Source organism: Buteo buteo, chromosome 6, assembly GCF_964188355.1.
Source record: "Buteo buteo chromosome 6, bButBut1.hap1.1, whole genome shotgun sequence".
NCBI lineage: Eukaryota > Metazoa > Chordata > Aves > Accipitriformes > Accipitridae > Buteo > Buteo buteo.
In genome coordinates this window covers 1,586,951-1,601,753 of record NC_134176.1, presented here as the reverse complement: position 1 = coordinate 1,601,753, position 14,803 = coordinate 1,586,951, and the positions used below count along the sequence as shown (strand labels likewise).

General features: G+C 43.3%; 2 protein-coding genes across 3 annotated transcripts in view; one reads left to right on the top strand and one right to left on the bottom strand.

Annotated features, from left to right (window-relative positions):
• The window catches only part of FANCM (FA complementation group M), a 79,082-nt gene extending 69,329 nt beyond the window's left edge, over positions 1–9,753 (bottom strand). The window contains exons 1-4 of one of the 2 annotated variants that reach the window (XM_075029410.1): positions 9,118–9,753; positions 7,562–7,734; positions 5,671–5,748; positions 4,804–4,962 (exon numbers count right to left, since the gene is read on the bottom strand). In XM_075029410.1, the coding sequence (XP_074885511.1) occupies positions 4,804–4,962; positions 5,671–5,748; positions 7,562–7,734; positions 9,118–9,604 (897 nt within the window). In that variant the 5' untranslated portion in view covers positions 9,605–9,753. Of the gene's footprint in view, positions 1–1,436; positions 3,009–4,803; positions 4,963–5,670; positions 5,749–7,561; positions 7,735–9,117 lie in introns of those variants that run through there. The other variant, XM_075029412.1, reaches the window with a different exon arrangement.
• A 30-nt stretch (positions 9,754–9,783) lies between these two features.
• Positions 9,784–14,732, top strand: FKBP3 (FKBP prolyl isomerase 3). The gene is made up of 7 exons (XM_075029422.1): positions 9,784–9,991; positions 10,077–10,178; positions 10,265–10,372; positions 10,749–10,884; positions 11,866–11,933; positions 13,518–13,615; positions 14,496–14,732. The coding sequence occupies exons 1-7, from the start codon at positions 9,878–9,880 to the stop codon at positions 14,548–14,550; spliced, it is 681 nt and encodes a 226-aa protein (XP_074885523.1). The 5' UTR covers positions 9,784–9,877; the 3' UTR covers positions 14,551–14,732.
• The last annotated feature ends 71 nt before the right edge of the window (positions 14,733–14,803 follow it).

Here is a 14,803-nt window from a genome sequence, read left to right as displayed (position 1 = left end):
GTACTTTTCACACTCTTCTGGCAGTACCACACTATTAATGTTCTAAATGATACAAATATGTCACAGAATCACAGAAAAAATTTCAGCCAGAAGTGACCTCTGGCAGTCACCTGGTCCAGCTCTCTGCTGCGCTGCTGGCAGAGCAGGCTGCTCAGGGCCTCACACAGTCAGATTTTGAACATCTCCAGGGATGAGGAGCCCGTAACCCCTCTGGGCCCTGTTCCAGTATTTGACCACCCTCACTGTGAGAATTTTTCTTCCCAATATCTAATTTTCCATATTGCAGCTTGTTTCTTTTACGCTTCATCCATATGATAATTCTTCAAGTAGACAACTGCTAGTCTAGCACACTGTGATTGAAAGACAAGCTCACATAGTTCTACATGCATCAGAAGGTCTGAAAGCAGCATTCATGCTTTGCTGTTTACTACAGTTAAAGAGCACCTACTGCACTTTAGAACCAGGGTAGCAAACAGTTTTGCTCTCAAAAATCCCTTCTTAATATGTCCCGTTACAGATCTGATGGTAGAGTTTAATCTTAATAGAAGTAAATGTCTTTTTATATAAAATTTCATTAAGTACATCACCAGCATTATTTATTGATTACAGGGTTTAGGCTTTAAATAGAGCTTTTGCGTTCTTCAGTTACAGCATACAAAATGGCAACCAGAGCCAGTGTCAGCTAGCTTACAGTAGAGTTAACTGGCAAAGAAAATGGATTTATGTAGTACTTCTGACTGAATAAACGAACAGGTCTCAAGAGCTTTAAGGCTCCCGGTTCCACACGGCGCTCTGCTGCACCACACTGACTGCCGGCTTAACCCAAAAGCCCCGGCTGAGCAGCCAGGTCAGAGTGCCGGCTGGCCCGGCCGAGCGTGCTCACGCGTGGGCAAGGCGCCTTCTGGTGGACGCTGCCCGCAGAGATCCCTCGGGGGAGACAGCCGGGCGAAGGGGGGGAAAAAAAAACAAAAACAAAAATCAAAACCAAACAACAACAACAAAAAGAGAGAGAAAAGCCTTCGTTTTGACACAGGCAAACTGATAGTCTTTCTGAGGAGGAAAAAAGAAAAAAAAACAACCCCACAAACACCGCACAAAAAAGGCAGTCCTTACTTTCTTCTTCTGGATGTCCGATATCCCTAGCCGTTCAGAGACCCCCGCATGAGTCCAGCACAGACATTTGTATTGCCACAAATTAACTGGATGTTAAACTGTTGGGGGTGAATCTCAAAAAAGACTGTGGGTTTGGGATCTTTCTTACTCCAGCCAGAAAACTATCAAAGCTGGTTTGCCACGTGACAGCACAGATGTCACAAATGAGGAACTACTTTGTCCAACGTGCCAATTTAAATGCACATCAAAGTATTTCTTTTACGCGCCAATTTAAATGCACATCAAAGTATTTCTTACTTAACAGAACAAGGCAATGAAGGTACCTGTCATGTCTTTTATTCCTCTCAATTTGTTCAAGATACAGGATCATAGCCGGAGCGGGGCAGGGGGAGAGGAGAAAAAAAAAAAAAAATCAGACTTCCTTTTCAGTATGTTGGATTATTTCCTGTTTGATTTTTATTTATTTTGCTTTTCATTTATTTTTAACATTTCCTCAGACTGTTGGAAATGCTAGCTAGTATTAAAATGAAAGCTAACAGGTTAATGGAAAACAACAAAAAGTTTTTAAAAACTGAGTTGAGTAGAGGGCCCAGGGAGGCATTAAATAACAGGTTTTGTTTTGCCCTCACACCCCCCTCCCAAGATTTTTATAATAGCAAATAAAAACAGTTTTCACCTTTGACAAGATTTTATGGCAAAATAAAGAAGCTTCTGCAACTTGATTGCTTTTGCCAGCTATGAAAATTATTTTAATGCTTTGGCACAACAAATGTCAAATAGTTATCGGAAGTAGTTAAATCCTCTCACCATAAAGTACCAGTTTGTACATAGTTTACATTTTAAACGTCTATTACAAAAAGCATTTGCTGTATCTTATGTCTCCTTCCATAGGCAATCTTCACCTAAATACTTCTGTGACTCAGCTACTTGTGGGTATGTTATAGAAACATTCTTGTTACTGAAATATAAAACTAAGCTATTTATCTGAATGTGCTGATATCCTAACTGCAGCAAAGTGTTCAGTGTTGTTTTATGTAAAACTGTGAATTCCAAGATAGTATTTATTTTGACTTACATTAGACAGCTTCTGCTGCTGAGAACCAATTAATCTCAAGTTTGAAGATACACTTTATGGCTATGGATCATTGTACCAACTTCTGTAACTGGCCCTCACAAGCACGGGCACAAAGAATTGTGTTTTTCCACTGACACACAATAAAGTTTACTTAATAGTTACACCAGCAAATACCAAGGAAATGTTACTATTACTCAAATACATCACTTCAGAAAGTCTGGAAACATCATGTCAAGCATGATTACCTAACTCCTGTTACCAGAATAGGCATTTTATTATTATCCACCTGTGGCTCTATTTTGTAAGCCATTAATTAATGGATTTTCATTTTTAATTTGAAGTTATTGGATTTCCACTATTCAAAGGAGATAATAAAACAGAATTCACCCATATTTTTTGAGGATTAAATGACGTAGCCTTAACAGATAAATGTTGTCCTGCATACTGTGTATTTTCCAAACAAGCATTAGTGCCTCAAAGGTTTATTCCAGCTATTGTGATACTCAGGGCCTTGCTTATTGTATGTATACAAATATAAACATAATTTATCCGGCATTGTTGCGTTGTGCTGTTTTACACTATCCTTCATTTTCACTGAAATGTCATCTTGTTTACTGTTACTGTTTGTCAAAATTAAAGATAATGATCTTATTGTGCAGAGTACCCTGGCTTTCATTTTTGTAACGGACATACAAGTCCTTTTGCTATCTCTCCTTTGAATGGGAACAGCAGAAGTCACAAGTTGCTATTCTGATTTTACAAAAGCCATTTAAGCCCCACATTTGAAATGGTTGCTCTAAGACCCACAAAACTTAAATAGCTTTCAAAAGAACATACATTCTTTGAAATAAACATGTACATTTGGAGCTATGCGTCTATGTGCTGCAGCCAGCAGGTCTGCTAGCAAACTCACTCCTCCTCACTGCAGAAGCCATCGGCAAGCCCATTTTTGTCAAGCGTCCAGCATAGTCTCCCCCAATTCTTACTGCAGCACAGACTGGGGTAGGACTGGTTTCAGAATCAAACTGTAGAGAAGCAGTACTTAACAAAGAGCAACATATGCATTTGAGTTTTCTCCTAAATCCTGATGCCATTCAGAACATACTTCACGTCTGATTCTTTTGGCAAGGGACATGCAACATGTACTTGTTGCTTCTCTGTGGCTGCAGTCATACACCCTGATCTCAAGACAACCAGAAGCCAAAACACAGGAGTCCAGTAAACGGTGTAATTTAACTTCAGGGCATGGCTGAGGTCCATCACTGTGCCACAGAAAACTGCACAACTACAGAAACACCTCTGCAGAAACTGAGGTACAGGAGCCACTTTTGAAAGCGCTGAAGTCTCTAAGACTAAGGCTTGGCTTACCCAGGAACACTGGAAAAGGCTGGGGCACCATCCTTTCGCACCCTCTCTGTTATTACAAGTCGTATTTTCTAAGCGAAGCAGTAGCAATACAAATGCAAATACCAGATCAAAGAAAGGAAATGGAAACCACTGAAGCCACAGTGACAATTTAGTCAAAGTTTGTTTATATTCCTCAATTACAGCAGATTAGCCAAACCTACATGCTTTTTTCAGCTTAAATCTCAAGTGAAACACTTCAAATGAGATCCCTGCACTCAATACGAGCATTCAGAGGCACTTGTAGTGATGCAAAACTATCTTTGAAGTTCTTGCTAGGTTATCAGTGGAACTTCCTCATTTAAATACACTCTCAGGTTACTGGTTTGAAAACAGCTAATTCAATCTAGAAAAATGAACGAACAAGTTTACCTTCCAATGGTCTTCACATAAACTACATCAAAATCATTAAACTTTAACCAAAAACATACTCTAAGGTCAACAGTCTGATACTAACTTCATCCTAATTTTTTAATGTCTCCTACAAAAAAAGAACATCTATTTTGAACTTTTCAAAGTAGTATCTTATGTAATACCATTTGTCTACTAGGAACTTACTGACAAGATACAGACCATTAAGTCATCATTGATTGGCTAACAGTTCTGGTCCCTGCTAATCTGTCCTATATTTGGACATTACCTACTGGTAAAAAAAAGAAAAGAAAAAGCTCTCAAGAGAAAAATTAGAAAAAAAAATTCAGAAAAAAAAACCCCAACAACAAAAATCAAGGAGAACTAAGTACACTTACAGATGACTTATAGCTCTAAAGAATATTCTTAACCAGAGAAAATGTTTCAGTCAATACACAGTTTTCATAAGGTTGGCAATAACCTAGACAACACAACCATGGCCATTCTCAACACCTTAATAAATTCAGCCAAATTAAGAAGCCTTCGGTTGAGGCCTCATGTCAATTTTACAAGGACTTCTCAAAGAGGATGAGAAAACTAATTAAACTGTAAGTTTTCCACCAGAACTTTTTAAGTTATGCAAGGTAACAGGTATCATTGGTGCAAAGTGGAACAGCAGCTGCTGTAGTTGAAACCATGGGGTTTTTTCTTTACCTTATACTCAAAGGCAAAGTTAATTGCATAGGAAAGTGTTACCTTTATAAGTTATTGCTAGTCTAGATAGATACATTAAAATAGGAAGGAAGATTATATGTTTAGTGACACTGTCCATTTAACAACAAATAAATGCAAAAACTCACCCCAATGTAAGCATTCTGAATTTCTACCAATTCTTCACCAAGTGGAACAACAATTTTTTCCACTTGTCGCTCATGAGAATAAGGCTGAATTTCTGGAGAATCTTCAGCACATAGCTCTATCTGAGCAATGAGTAAGTTGGAAATAACTTGCTGCACAGCCTGTTTGAGAAGCCACAAAAAAGACTGTTATTTGCTTATTAACACTCCCAACAATGCAAGTCAGTATCACATTAAAGTAACTATTTCCATATTTTAGCATGAATATAATTGTAAGGAAAAGGTACCTACTACCTATAGATGAAAAATGAAACTCTCCACTTAAAGATCTCAAGTAGCATACAAAGAGCCAACATGGTAAGTTCATGAATGCAAAAAGCATACAATTGCACAAGGGCTGGAGAGACAGAACTCTCCCTTTGGCTTTAGGTGCACCATGAAATACCTGACGAGAAGTAACCTGGAGCTAGGAGCTTAAACTGAATTTGGATGTCCATCTGCCTTAAACTGAAAAGCTAAGCCTTACTTATATTTACCCAATATATCACACTGAACAGAATATGAAAGTCATTTTGCAGTGACAGCATATTCTTTTTGGTTCAAGTAGGTTTGTATTCTCAAAAACCAAAAGGTATTATTTCCTTTTAGAAAGGTTGGGAAATCAATAATATAGAGTCTATAGCATGAAAAAGACAAACCCTTAACATCTAATGGATTGTAAAGAGATTCAGTTTTTACATGGAATGCTAATAGACTTCAGTATCCTACACAACGTTCAAACTGGTATTAAACTTAGCTTTTATAGCTAAGCTTTTATATAGCTTTTACTGAAATTTTATTATTTCAAACATGCAAGTAGATTTGACTCACCTTTGTATCACTGCCTGGTGTGGCACTTAGGGCCAAGATACGAAATTGATTTGTGTATTTGCTTAGTTCCCTTACAACCTAAGAATAGGAAAGTTTCCGTTAATATCCTTAGAGGAGACTATTTGCTCATACAAACCGTATCGATGAAAATACCCACTAAGTAGAAAAAGCTTAACAAAATATTCTAAAAAGAGTATATCTAAATTAAAATGGGAACCAAGAAGCGTTTTTATTGTCCTTTAGGTCCTTAGCTTTGTTTGAAAGAGCTTTATAACCATTTTATCCAAGAACACTTAATCTTGGTTAAGTGTATTACCCCAGTCCCATTCAGCAGAACAACCTTGGTAAATTACAAAATGATTTTTCACTTGATTTAACAAAAAGATTAACAGCACACTAACTCAAGCGAGCTGCCAAAAAGTAAGTTTGAAGAACCACTCACCACTCTAGATAAAAAATAAAAAAAAAAATAAAAAAAAGTAAATCATGGATGATTAGTCCCATGAAATCTGAACAGAGATTAGATGACAACCACCATGACAATCAGCATTCAGTTGAAAAAGTTGCATTAGCAATTAGGAAAATGGCTGAATATTCCCTAGACTTCCCATGTTCTCATTCTACAACCCTCTCCAAGACCAACGTGGGGACAAGTACAATAGCTGCTCAACATTCAAGCAACAGCCAAATTGCCTTCCTACTTCATTTTCCCACAGACCTGAACTCTGCTAGTGCTATCAGCAGACACTGTGCCTTCTGACCAACCACCTCGCACTGCACAACAAAAAATTACAAGGAACAGAACAGAACATAAAAGCTATATAATACATAATAAGTGAACGGAGACTAAAGAGAAATTCAATACGTGCTGATAGATCTCCTGAAAATCATGCAAAGGCAGAGATAAAACAGAGAACAAAGCCTGCCAATTTCACAGCCATGGAGACTGACAAGGGGTGATGGAAGAAATTTTTCCCAGCTATAGCTAGGAAGACTCAAAAGCTAATGAATACAAGTCTTGGCTCTCTGTTTGAGAGTGATTTGCATGATAGTAAAATATTTTAAGACAATATTTTTATACAGTATTTTGAAATAAAATAATGTATAAACTTAAATTCTTTGAAAATGAAGTTCCTACAGTTCTGAAAAATTATAGAAGAAAATTGCAACATTGGCAAACCAACATGTACTGTTTTAACTTGCCAAGCTACCATCTCTTTTCCAGCATGCTGAGTTCGACAAGCACTAAAACACACCTATTTTCCTCTAAAGAGGCCTAGTAAGCAGTGAGACACAACTCCATACACATTCAGTCAATTTCTCCAGTATATAAACCTGTAATTTTCTTCTAAGTCACATACCGCTATGAGGAGATTAAGCCAAGATAACACAACAAACTCTTTGCTAATCAAGACAAAACCCTATTTTAAAAAGAAATCTTGAACACATTTACTAAGATAAAGAACTTCACCAAAAAAAGCCTGCACTTTTTTCTGAAAAAAATACCTCCCCCATTTAAGAGCTATTCCAACATAGCACAAACACACCAGAGTACACCTGCAAATACAAACACATCTGAAAGAAACAGCATGGTGACTTTTTTTTTAAATTACCTCAGTCAAAAAAAATATTTTGAAACAAAAATTGCAATTTTATTCAGACATTAAAAAAATTCCCACCTCACCTTATCAAGTTTTAATACAGTTTTTACTTAAAAACAAGGCACTGACAACATAGAGGACTGTTTGGTCTCTTTCAAACAAAGCTAAGGACCTAAAGGACAATCTCCCTACAGCAATGATGACAGTGACACTTTATGGAGATCCTGTAAGTGACTTTGGGGGAGGTCTTTTGTAATCGTGAGACAAGAGTGGGGTGGCTCCAGCATTACCTGACAGTAGGCGTGATTTCCAAGAGCTTTGTGGGCTTCATCAATAACCAAACATTTAATCTCTACAGCAGGACACGTCCCACGGGAAAGATCATTCACCATTATTTGAGGTGTAAGGAAGAAGACTCTCTTAGTAGTCCACAGTTCCCTCCGACTAAGAGCTTGGGTTCCCCCTGAAAATTAAAGAAATAACATTTCCAAATTGTTCTGCTGAGAACAAGCCATGACCTGTGACCCGAGAGCAACAGCAGAAGGCCAATGGGGCTGGCAGACCCATGTTGGCTTTGGGAAAGGAGTGCCTTTTAAAACAGCACACACCTTGACGCTAATCCCATTTTCAGGAAAAAAGGGTGAATACAAGGACTAGGAAGATATTCTGCATTAAAACACTAAAGCCAGAACCACAGAAACAAAGGCTAGAAAACTCAAGGTGCCCCCTGGCCTCCCCATCATGGTTTATTCCCAGCCAGCAACTAAGCACCACACAGCTGCTCACTCACTCCCTCCCACCCAGTGGGATGGGGGAAGAGAACTGGAAGGGAAAAGGTAAAACTCGTGGGTTGAGATAAGAACAGTTTAGTAGAACAGAAAGGAAGACACTATTAATGATAATAGCAACAATAATAAAAGGACAATACTAATAAAAGGATTGAAATATACAAAACAAGTGATGCACAATGCAATTGCTCACCACCTGCTGACCGATGCCCAGTTAGTCCCCATGCAGCAATCCCCCCAGGCCAACTCTCCCCAGTTTATATACTGGACACGACATCCCATGGTATGGAATACCCCTTTGGCCAGTTTGGGTCAGCTGCCCTGGCTGTGTCCCCTCCCAACTCCTTGTGCCCCTCCAGCCTTCTTGCTGGCTGGGCATCAGAAGCTGAAAAATCCTTGACTTAAGTCTAAACATTACTTAGCAACAACTGAAACCATCAGTGTGTTATCAACATTCTCCTCATACTGAACCCAAACCAGAACACTGTACCAGCTACTAGGAAGACAATTAACTCTATCCCAGCTGAAACCAGGCCACTCCCGCAGCCCTACACCTATTCTACACCATCGCTGACAACGGTTTGTGCTTAAAAGCAGGTTACGGATTCAGTCGTTAAGGCTATTACTTCAGTAAGCAGTAAACGGCAGTTCACGGGGTCTGCAAAAACTTTAAAGAAAAAAAAAGCGCCATTATTCTTTGGTTTAAGTTTCACACAGAGCATGTTTTCTGTGCAGACATTTATACCTCTGTGTGGAAACCCTAGGACTCTGTGAACCACAGGGCTGCGCACCAGAGCTCCAGAAAACACATTCCAGCGCTTCACCACCCTTATATGGGTGACCTGGGGTTTTAACTATTGCAGAACTTAAAATTAACCCCTTAAAAAGCTTCTAGTCCTAAAAAAAGACTCCCCACCCCCACCCCACCCCACCTCCACAGGGGCTTTTCACGTTTCTTGCCCTTGCCTTTCAGCTAAGCAGCCTCAATGTTTGCGGCTCCTCCGAGGCACCCCGGAGCGGAGCAGAACAGAACGGCCCCGGCCCTGCCGCCGCCCTACCTGTCATCTCGGCCATGTGCCGGGCCGGGATGCCCATAACGCGGGCGCAGGCTTCCATCTGCTGAGCCACCAGCGGCTTGGTAGGGGCGAGGAAGAGCACCTTGCCGGAGGGAAACCAGCGGTAAAAGTTGTACATGACGACGGCGGCCACGAAGGTTTTACCCAGCCCGGTGGGCAAACAGACCAGCGTGTTCCCCAACAAGGCGGCGTGGGCCATGCGCACCTGGTAGCCGCGCACCGGGTAGTTAGTGGGGTAGATCCAAATGGAACCCGCCGCCTCACAGAAACCCGCCACCGGGCTCGGGTCGCCTGCCACCGGGCTCGGGTCGCCTGCCACCGGGCTCGGGTCCGCCGCCGCCGCGGCCGCCAACAACAACAAGTCATCGTCGTCTTCCTCCTCCTCCTCCTCCTTCTTCTTCTTCTCCTCCTCCTTCCCGCTCGCCGCCCTCCAGGCCTGAGGTAAAGTGCGTTGCCGCCCGCCGCTCATCCTCCCTCAGGGCGCCGCCGCGCCGCGCGCCTCCCACCCGCTCTGAGGTAACACGCGCCACGGCGCAGCGCCCTCCATTTTCTCTCGCCGCCGCCGCTTGAAAACCCCGCGGGAGCCGCCGCAGCGGACGAAGGGGTGGGACGGGAGGCGGCGGAGCCGCCTCCCGTCCCACCCCTTCGTCCGCTGCGGCGGCTCCCGCGGGGCCGCCGGGAAGGTTGGGCGGTGCGTGAGGAGGAGGAGGCGGCGGCGGTGGTGGTGGCGGCGGGCGGGAAAATGGCGGCGGCGGCGGCGGGTCCGGCGCAGCCCTGGAGCGCTGAGGAGCTGCGGAGCGAGGCGCTGCCCAAGAAGGATATCATCAAGTTCCTCCAGGAGCACGCAGCCCAGGCGGTAAGGGGTGGGCGGTGTGTGTGTGTGGGTACGTGGGGAGGGCGGGGGGGTGTTTTTCTCCGCTACTCAGCGGCGTGTCTTGCAGTTCTTGGCGGAGCACAAGCTGCTGGGGCAGGTGAAGAACGTGGCGAAGACGGCGAATAAGGAGCAGCTCATCGCGGCCTACACGCAGCTTTTCCACACGCAGGTGCGGGGCCGGGGGCTGGAGGGGCCGGGGGCTGGAGGGGTGGGTGGGCAGCGGTTGACGGCTGCCGCCCCTCTCCCTCCCCTCAGCGGTTCAAGGGCACGGACGGCGCGGAGAAGGCGGCGGAGAAGGCGAAGCCCGCTAAGGTGGAAGAGGCCAAGGGGAAAGCAGCGAAGCCCGAGGAGGCCGTGGAGGAGGTCGGTGCGGTATCCCCCGCCTCGCGTTGTTTGGGTGATTGCGTGGGGCAGCCGAATTAAGGGGGTCTTCCAAAACCTGGTTGCGGCAAGACGGCTGGTGTTCGTACCGTGCCTGAACCTTAAGCTGCTTCTGTAACTTGAATTAGCGATGGGCCCTGTGCATCTCTTCCAAAGCTTCAGTCTTTGCGGAAAACTGCGCCCAGGCTGCTACGTTTTCCCCAAGTATCACAGCCCTGCAATAACACAGGAACGTGCCATGCAGTAGCGCTGCACGTGCTCGTTCGGTGCCTTGAACTAGGTGGTTGTTCGGTCTTGGATGTAGTTGGTCTGAGACTAGTTAATGCAGCAGTCATAACTCTGTTTTTTATAAACTTAGGGGCCACCAAAGTATACAAAATCAATTTTAAAGAAGGGCGATAAAACCAACTTTCCGAAGAAAGGAGACACTGTTCATTGCTGGTATACAGGAAAACTACAGGATGGAACAGTCTTCGATACCAATATTCAAACAAGTAAGGTCATATATATACACTGTTTGGCTTTTGTTGCAAATGCACATAGAGGAAATTAGCCAGGCTCATTAACCAACCTCGGGCAGGCATTTGCTCATGGAAGGTGTGCGTGGCGGGAGTCCTGACAAACTGCTTTTACCATCGTCTCGTTGAGCTGACTGGAGGTGTCCCTGCAGCCTGCTCCTGGAGCCTGATTTTTCCATGAGGTAATGCAGGGCAGTATTTTAGGACTGGCTGGTGTCAAGTGACACTGCTGCATCTTGCCAGACCTCATGTTGGGCATTCTCCAGGCCATAGATAATGTGAAATGTGGGGATTTAAGCAGTGCTGAAACTACTTTGGAGGAAAGATGGTTCCTGCTCAGGGAGTTTCCCTTATCTATGGAACTCAAGCACCAACAGCGTAGTCAACGTCTCTAAAAAGACACATCTTGGTGCATTTCTATAATAAACTCTTAAATGTGGAGGTGCTGGCATGAGAGTGATTTGAAGTAGTCTGGTGTACCGTATCCACTGCAGACAAGTCTGCTGGTATTTCTGTGACAGTTTCTTGATCAGCAGATTTAAGTATATGAAATTCTGAAATCCTAGAAATGTTTTTCCAGCAGTGATGTCACTGGAATACTGTCTGTGAGTCGTCATACTTGTATGATATTGTATGTTACCTGTTGGCTTTTTTTGCTTCACTAATGTGTTTATGACTTGTACTATCAACTTTAGTAATTCAGAAATGAGTCTTTGAGGTTCACTGGATCAGTGTCTGAAAGATGCTCATCAACTTTAGCTCTTGGTGCAACTTGAACATTTAATAATGTTTTAATGGACAGCCCTAAATTTTCCCCTCAAAATCTGATAGTGGGCTAAATATAATATTATAAGAAGAGGTATTTATATAAAGCATGATCATAGCAGTAATTTTAGACAGAAGTATGATATATGCTGGTGTGATGTTAAAGCAAATCAACATAAAACTGTCTTTCAGGTTCAAAGAAGAAAAAAGCAGCCAAACCTTTAAGTTTCAAAGTTGGCGTAGGAAAAGTAATCAGAGGTGTAAGTAAACTGTTAATGACTTCCTCAGAATCCAAAAAGTTTCCATTCTGCAGGATTTATGACCACGGTGCAAATTTTGAGCTGCTGTTCTTGTTTCTTGTGGAGGTAAAAAGGCAAGTTGAAAGTGTTTACATCCACATTACAGGATGTAATACTTACTCTTTACGGATGCATTCATCCATCTGCAGTGTCATTCCTCTCCTGAAGTAGTGTGTGGAAAACAGTGTAACAACTACGTGTTCCTCAGGACAAGCACAGCCTCTTGCACATGTCTGTCTAGTGCTTTGCACAATAGACAAGGTTGTCGGTTTCCCAGGGCTCTCTCAATCACTGCGTGCATTCAGTGTGCTTTCGTCCATCAGAAGGTTGTTTTCTCTCGGCATCTTTTTTGTATTTGCCTCAGTGCCTCTTCACGCGTAGTTCAGTTCATCCGTTAATTCTGAACTGGATGCTGAAACTCCGAATTCCTCTGGCTGTCATGCACTGAAATGAGTTGCAGTTTGATGCTGTAACTCCTCTGCTTTGTCCAGCACTGAGAGCTGAAGTACTGCAGGTGGAAGCCTGGGGGGGAATATCTAGGTAGACTAAAAGCACTTGGTAGAAGAATCGAGTGTTCTGCACACCCGTCTGTTAACTTACATCTTGAAGTCACAGATTCTGGTGCAGACTTGTTGTGTGGGGAGATACCAGCATATGTGCACAGCAAATGAGGTGCTTAACTCTTAACCTCGCTGCTGCTGAGCCACTGGTGAAATTTGTGGCTGCCTGCACCATGTAAGAATGTAAGGAAAAAACAAAACAAACCCAACCCAGCATAATCTTCCTTGCTGCTGCTGTGCAGGAAAAAAGGCCTTTATGGGTGACAGGATTGGAACTGGGAAGGGGAAAATGTCCCTGGGCTTGTGGCCAGTACTGCAGAAGCAGCAGTCGCCTGGGTTTTTTCTTTAGTCTCTTGGCACAGCGCTCCTGTGTTTGTGTGGGTGCCAGATATCTTCCTTGAGCAGCTACACGACAGGAGCAGCAGCTGTTCATTGTGAAATGTTGGTATGGTGCTGAACTGAACACCGGCTTTGGGCAGTGCAAGTGAGTCTTGAAGAGGGACAAGCACTGAAATAAAATTAGTCTTTAAGCATCAGCCTTAAATAAACGCTAATCCATTGATGCTGTGGAATGGTAAAGAAACATGAGGCAGAGAGAGACAAATCCCTTGGAACAGTGTCTGCAGTAGTCAGCTGTGAAACACGTTCTGAAACTCTGAATACTTGCTTAGAAATGAGCATGTTACTTCATGGGTTCACTAATGTCTTTACAACAGAAAAGCATGAACCTGCACTGCAAAGTACAGTACAGGCTAGTGTGGGAGCAGGGAACATCGGCCAAGGGGGAGTGTTTCCACAAATAGGAAGAATGTGAAACAACTGCACAGCGTACTCTGGGGTGGGTGAGCGTGCTGGAGAGAATGATGTGGCGCTGCGCAGGTATTCATAGGAGCAAATGGGAAAAGCGTTATGACGTGCACTTTTTGTTAAGCTCTCTAAGACTGCTGTGTTCTTTTGTTGTTTTTGTTTTGTTGTGTTTTTTTAGTGGGATGAAGCTCTCTTAACAATGAGTAAAGGAGAGAAGGCTCAACTGGAAATCGAACCTGAGTGGGCGTATGGCAAGAAAGGGCAGCCTGATGCCAAGTATCCTTCCACAACCAATTACTCATTAAGTAACTTGGAAATGCTTACTGGAATAAAGTGCTTTATGGACAGGGATATAATGGTGGGAGCATTCACCTGTTACTTATAGCAGGCTTGGATCATTAACAATATAAAAAAATCCAGTGAACTTAATGGATGGATGCAATTGCCCATTTGTTTTGAAGAAAAGCTCCTGTGGGCAGTACTGCAGAGGATAACTTGCTATTGTTCTCTGCCTGCTTTTTTACTCTGGCTGCTTCCAAATGCTTATTCCTGCAGCACCGGTGGGGATGCTAAGCGGTGTAGTAGGGAGGTGGGAGGGAAGTTCTGCTGCAACTGGAGACAGCAGCGAAATCTTGGCTAGAACTGGTCCTGGGATACCACTGAAACGGGACTGAGTGAGTGATCCTGCAGAGTGCCTTGGGCAGTCATGTTGTTCTACCAGTGCTTCCAGAGGAAGGGAAGCAGTGTTCTCAAATCCTATGTCATGCTAATTTAAAGGACTGTCTAGACATTCTTCTTCCCTCTCTAGTACCCTAGGACAGTCTAACTTCCTCAGAGGGAGACCAGCGACCATGTCCCAAAAATGGGCAGGTGCTTGGCAGTTTGGGCAAGACTCAGCCGCTCATCTTCAGCAGAATGGGAGTAATGAGCAGCATGTCTTAGTATCTGCGGAACTGGTGCTGAACGTCTCATGCCAACTCGAGTCGGATGGCGGCCGCGGTTCTGTACTAAACCCAAGATGTTCAAACGGGTCAGTGAAATATAAAACTGACACATGAGAACAGGGAGAACAGGTGGTAACTCGCTTAACCCTGGCCCATGGGGTAAGGGGCGGTGGGGGTTCTGCTTCTGAAGCTTCCTTAACATGCGCGAACAGGATTCCACCAAATGCAAAACTTTTCTTTGAAGTGGAATTGGTGGATATCGAATGAAATGAGTTTCCTTCACTGCTGGGAATCCATTTATGATCAAGAAAGCTTCTGACAATGCAGTTTTGCTCTTGTAACTTCAGGATATAGTTACAACTGTGGCCTTGTATCGAAATCAAGTTTGTTCTCCCTGCCCCCCAACTGCTGTACAGTAACATACCACTAAAGAAAACATAGTTTATACATGCAAGTGACTTCACTTTCTTGTGTGTACGCTCACCTTAACACTTCTTTCTCCTACTATGGGGGAAAAATG

Excerpts from the sequence above, each read along its gene's own strand:
- FKBP3 (XM_075029422.1), top strand. The coding sequence starts at position 9,878 with ATGGCGGCGGCGGCGGCGGGTCCGGCGCAGCCCTGGAGCGCTGAGGAG. Across the intron at positions 10,179-10,264 it reads CGCAGCTTTTCCACACGCAG|CGGTTCAAGGGCACGGACGG; the intron begins GTGCGGGGCCGG and ends CCCTCCCCTCAG. Across the intron at positions 13,616-14,495 it reads AAAGGGCAGCCTGATGCCAA|GATTCCACCAAATGCAAAAC; the intron begins GTATCCTTCCAC and ends ATGCGCGAACAG.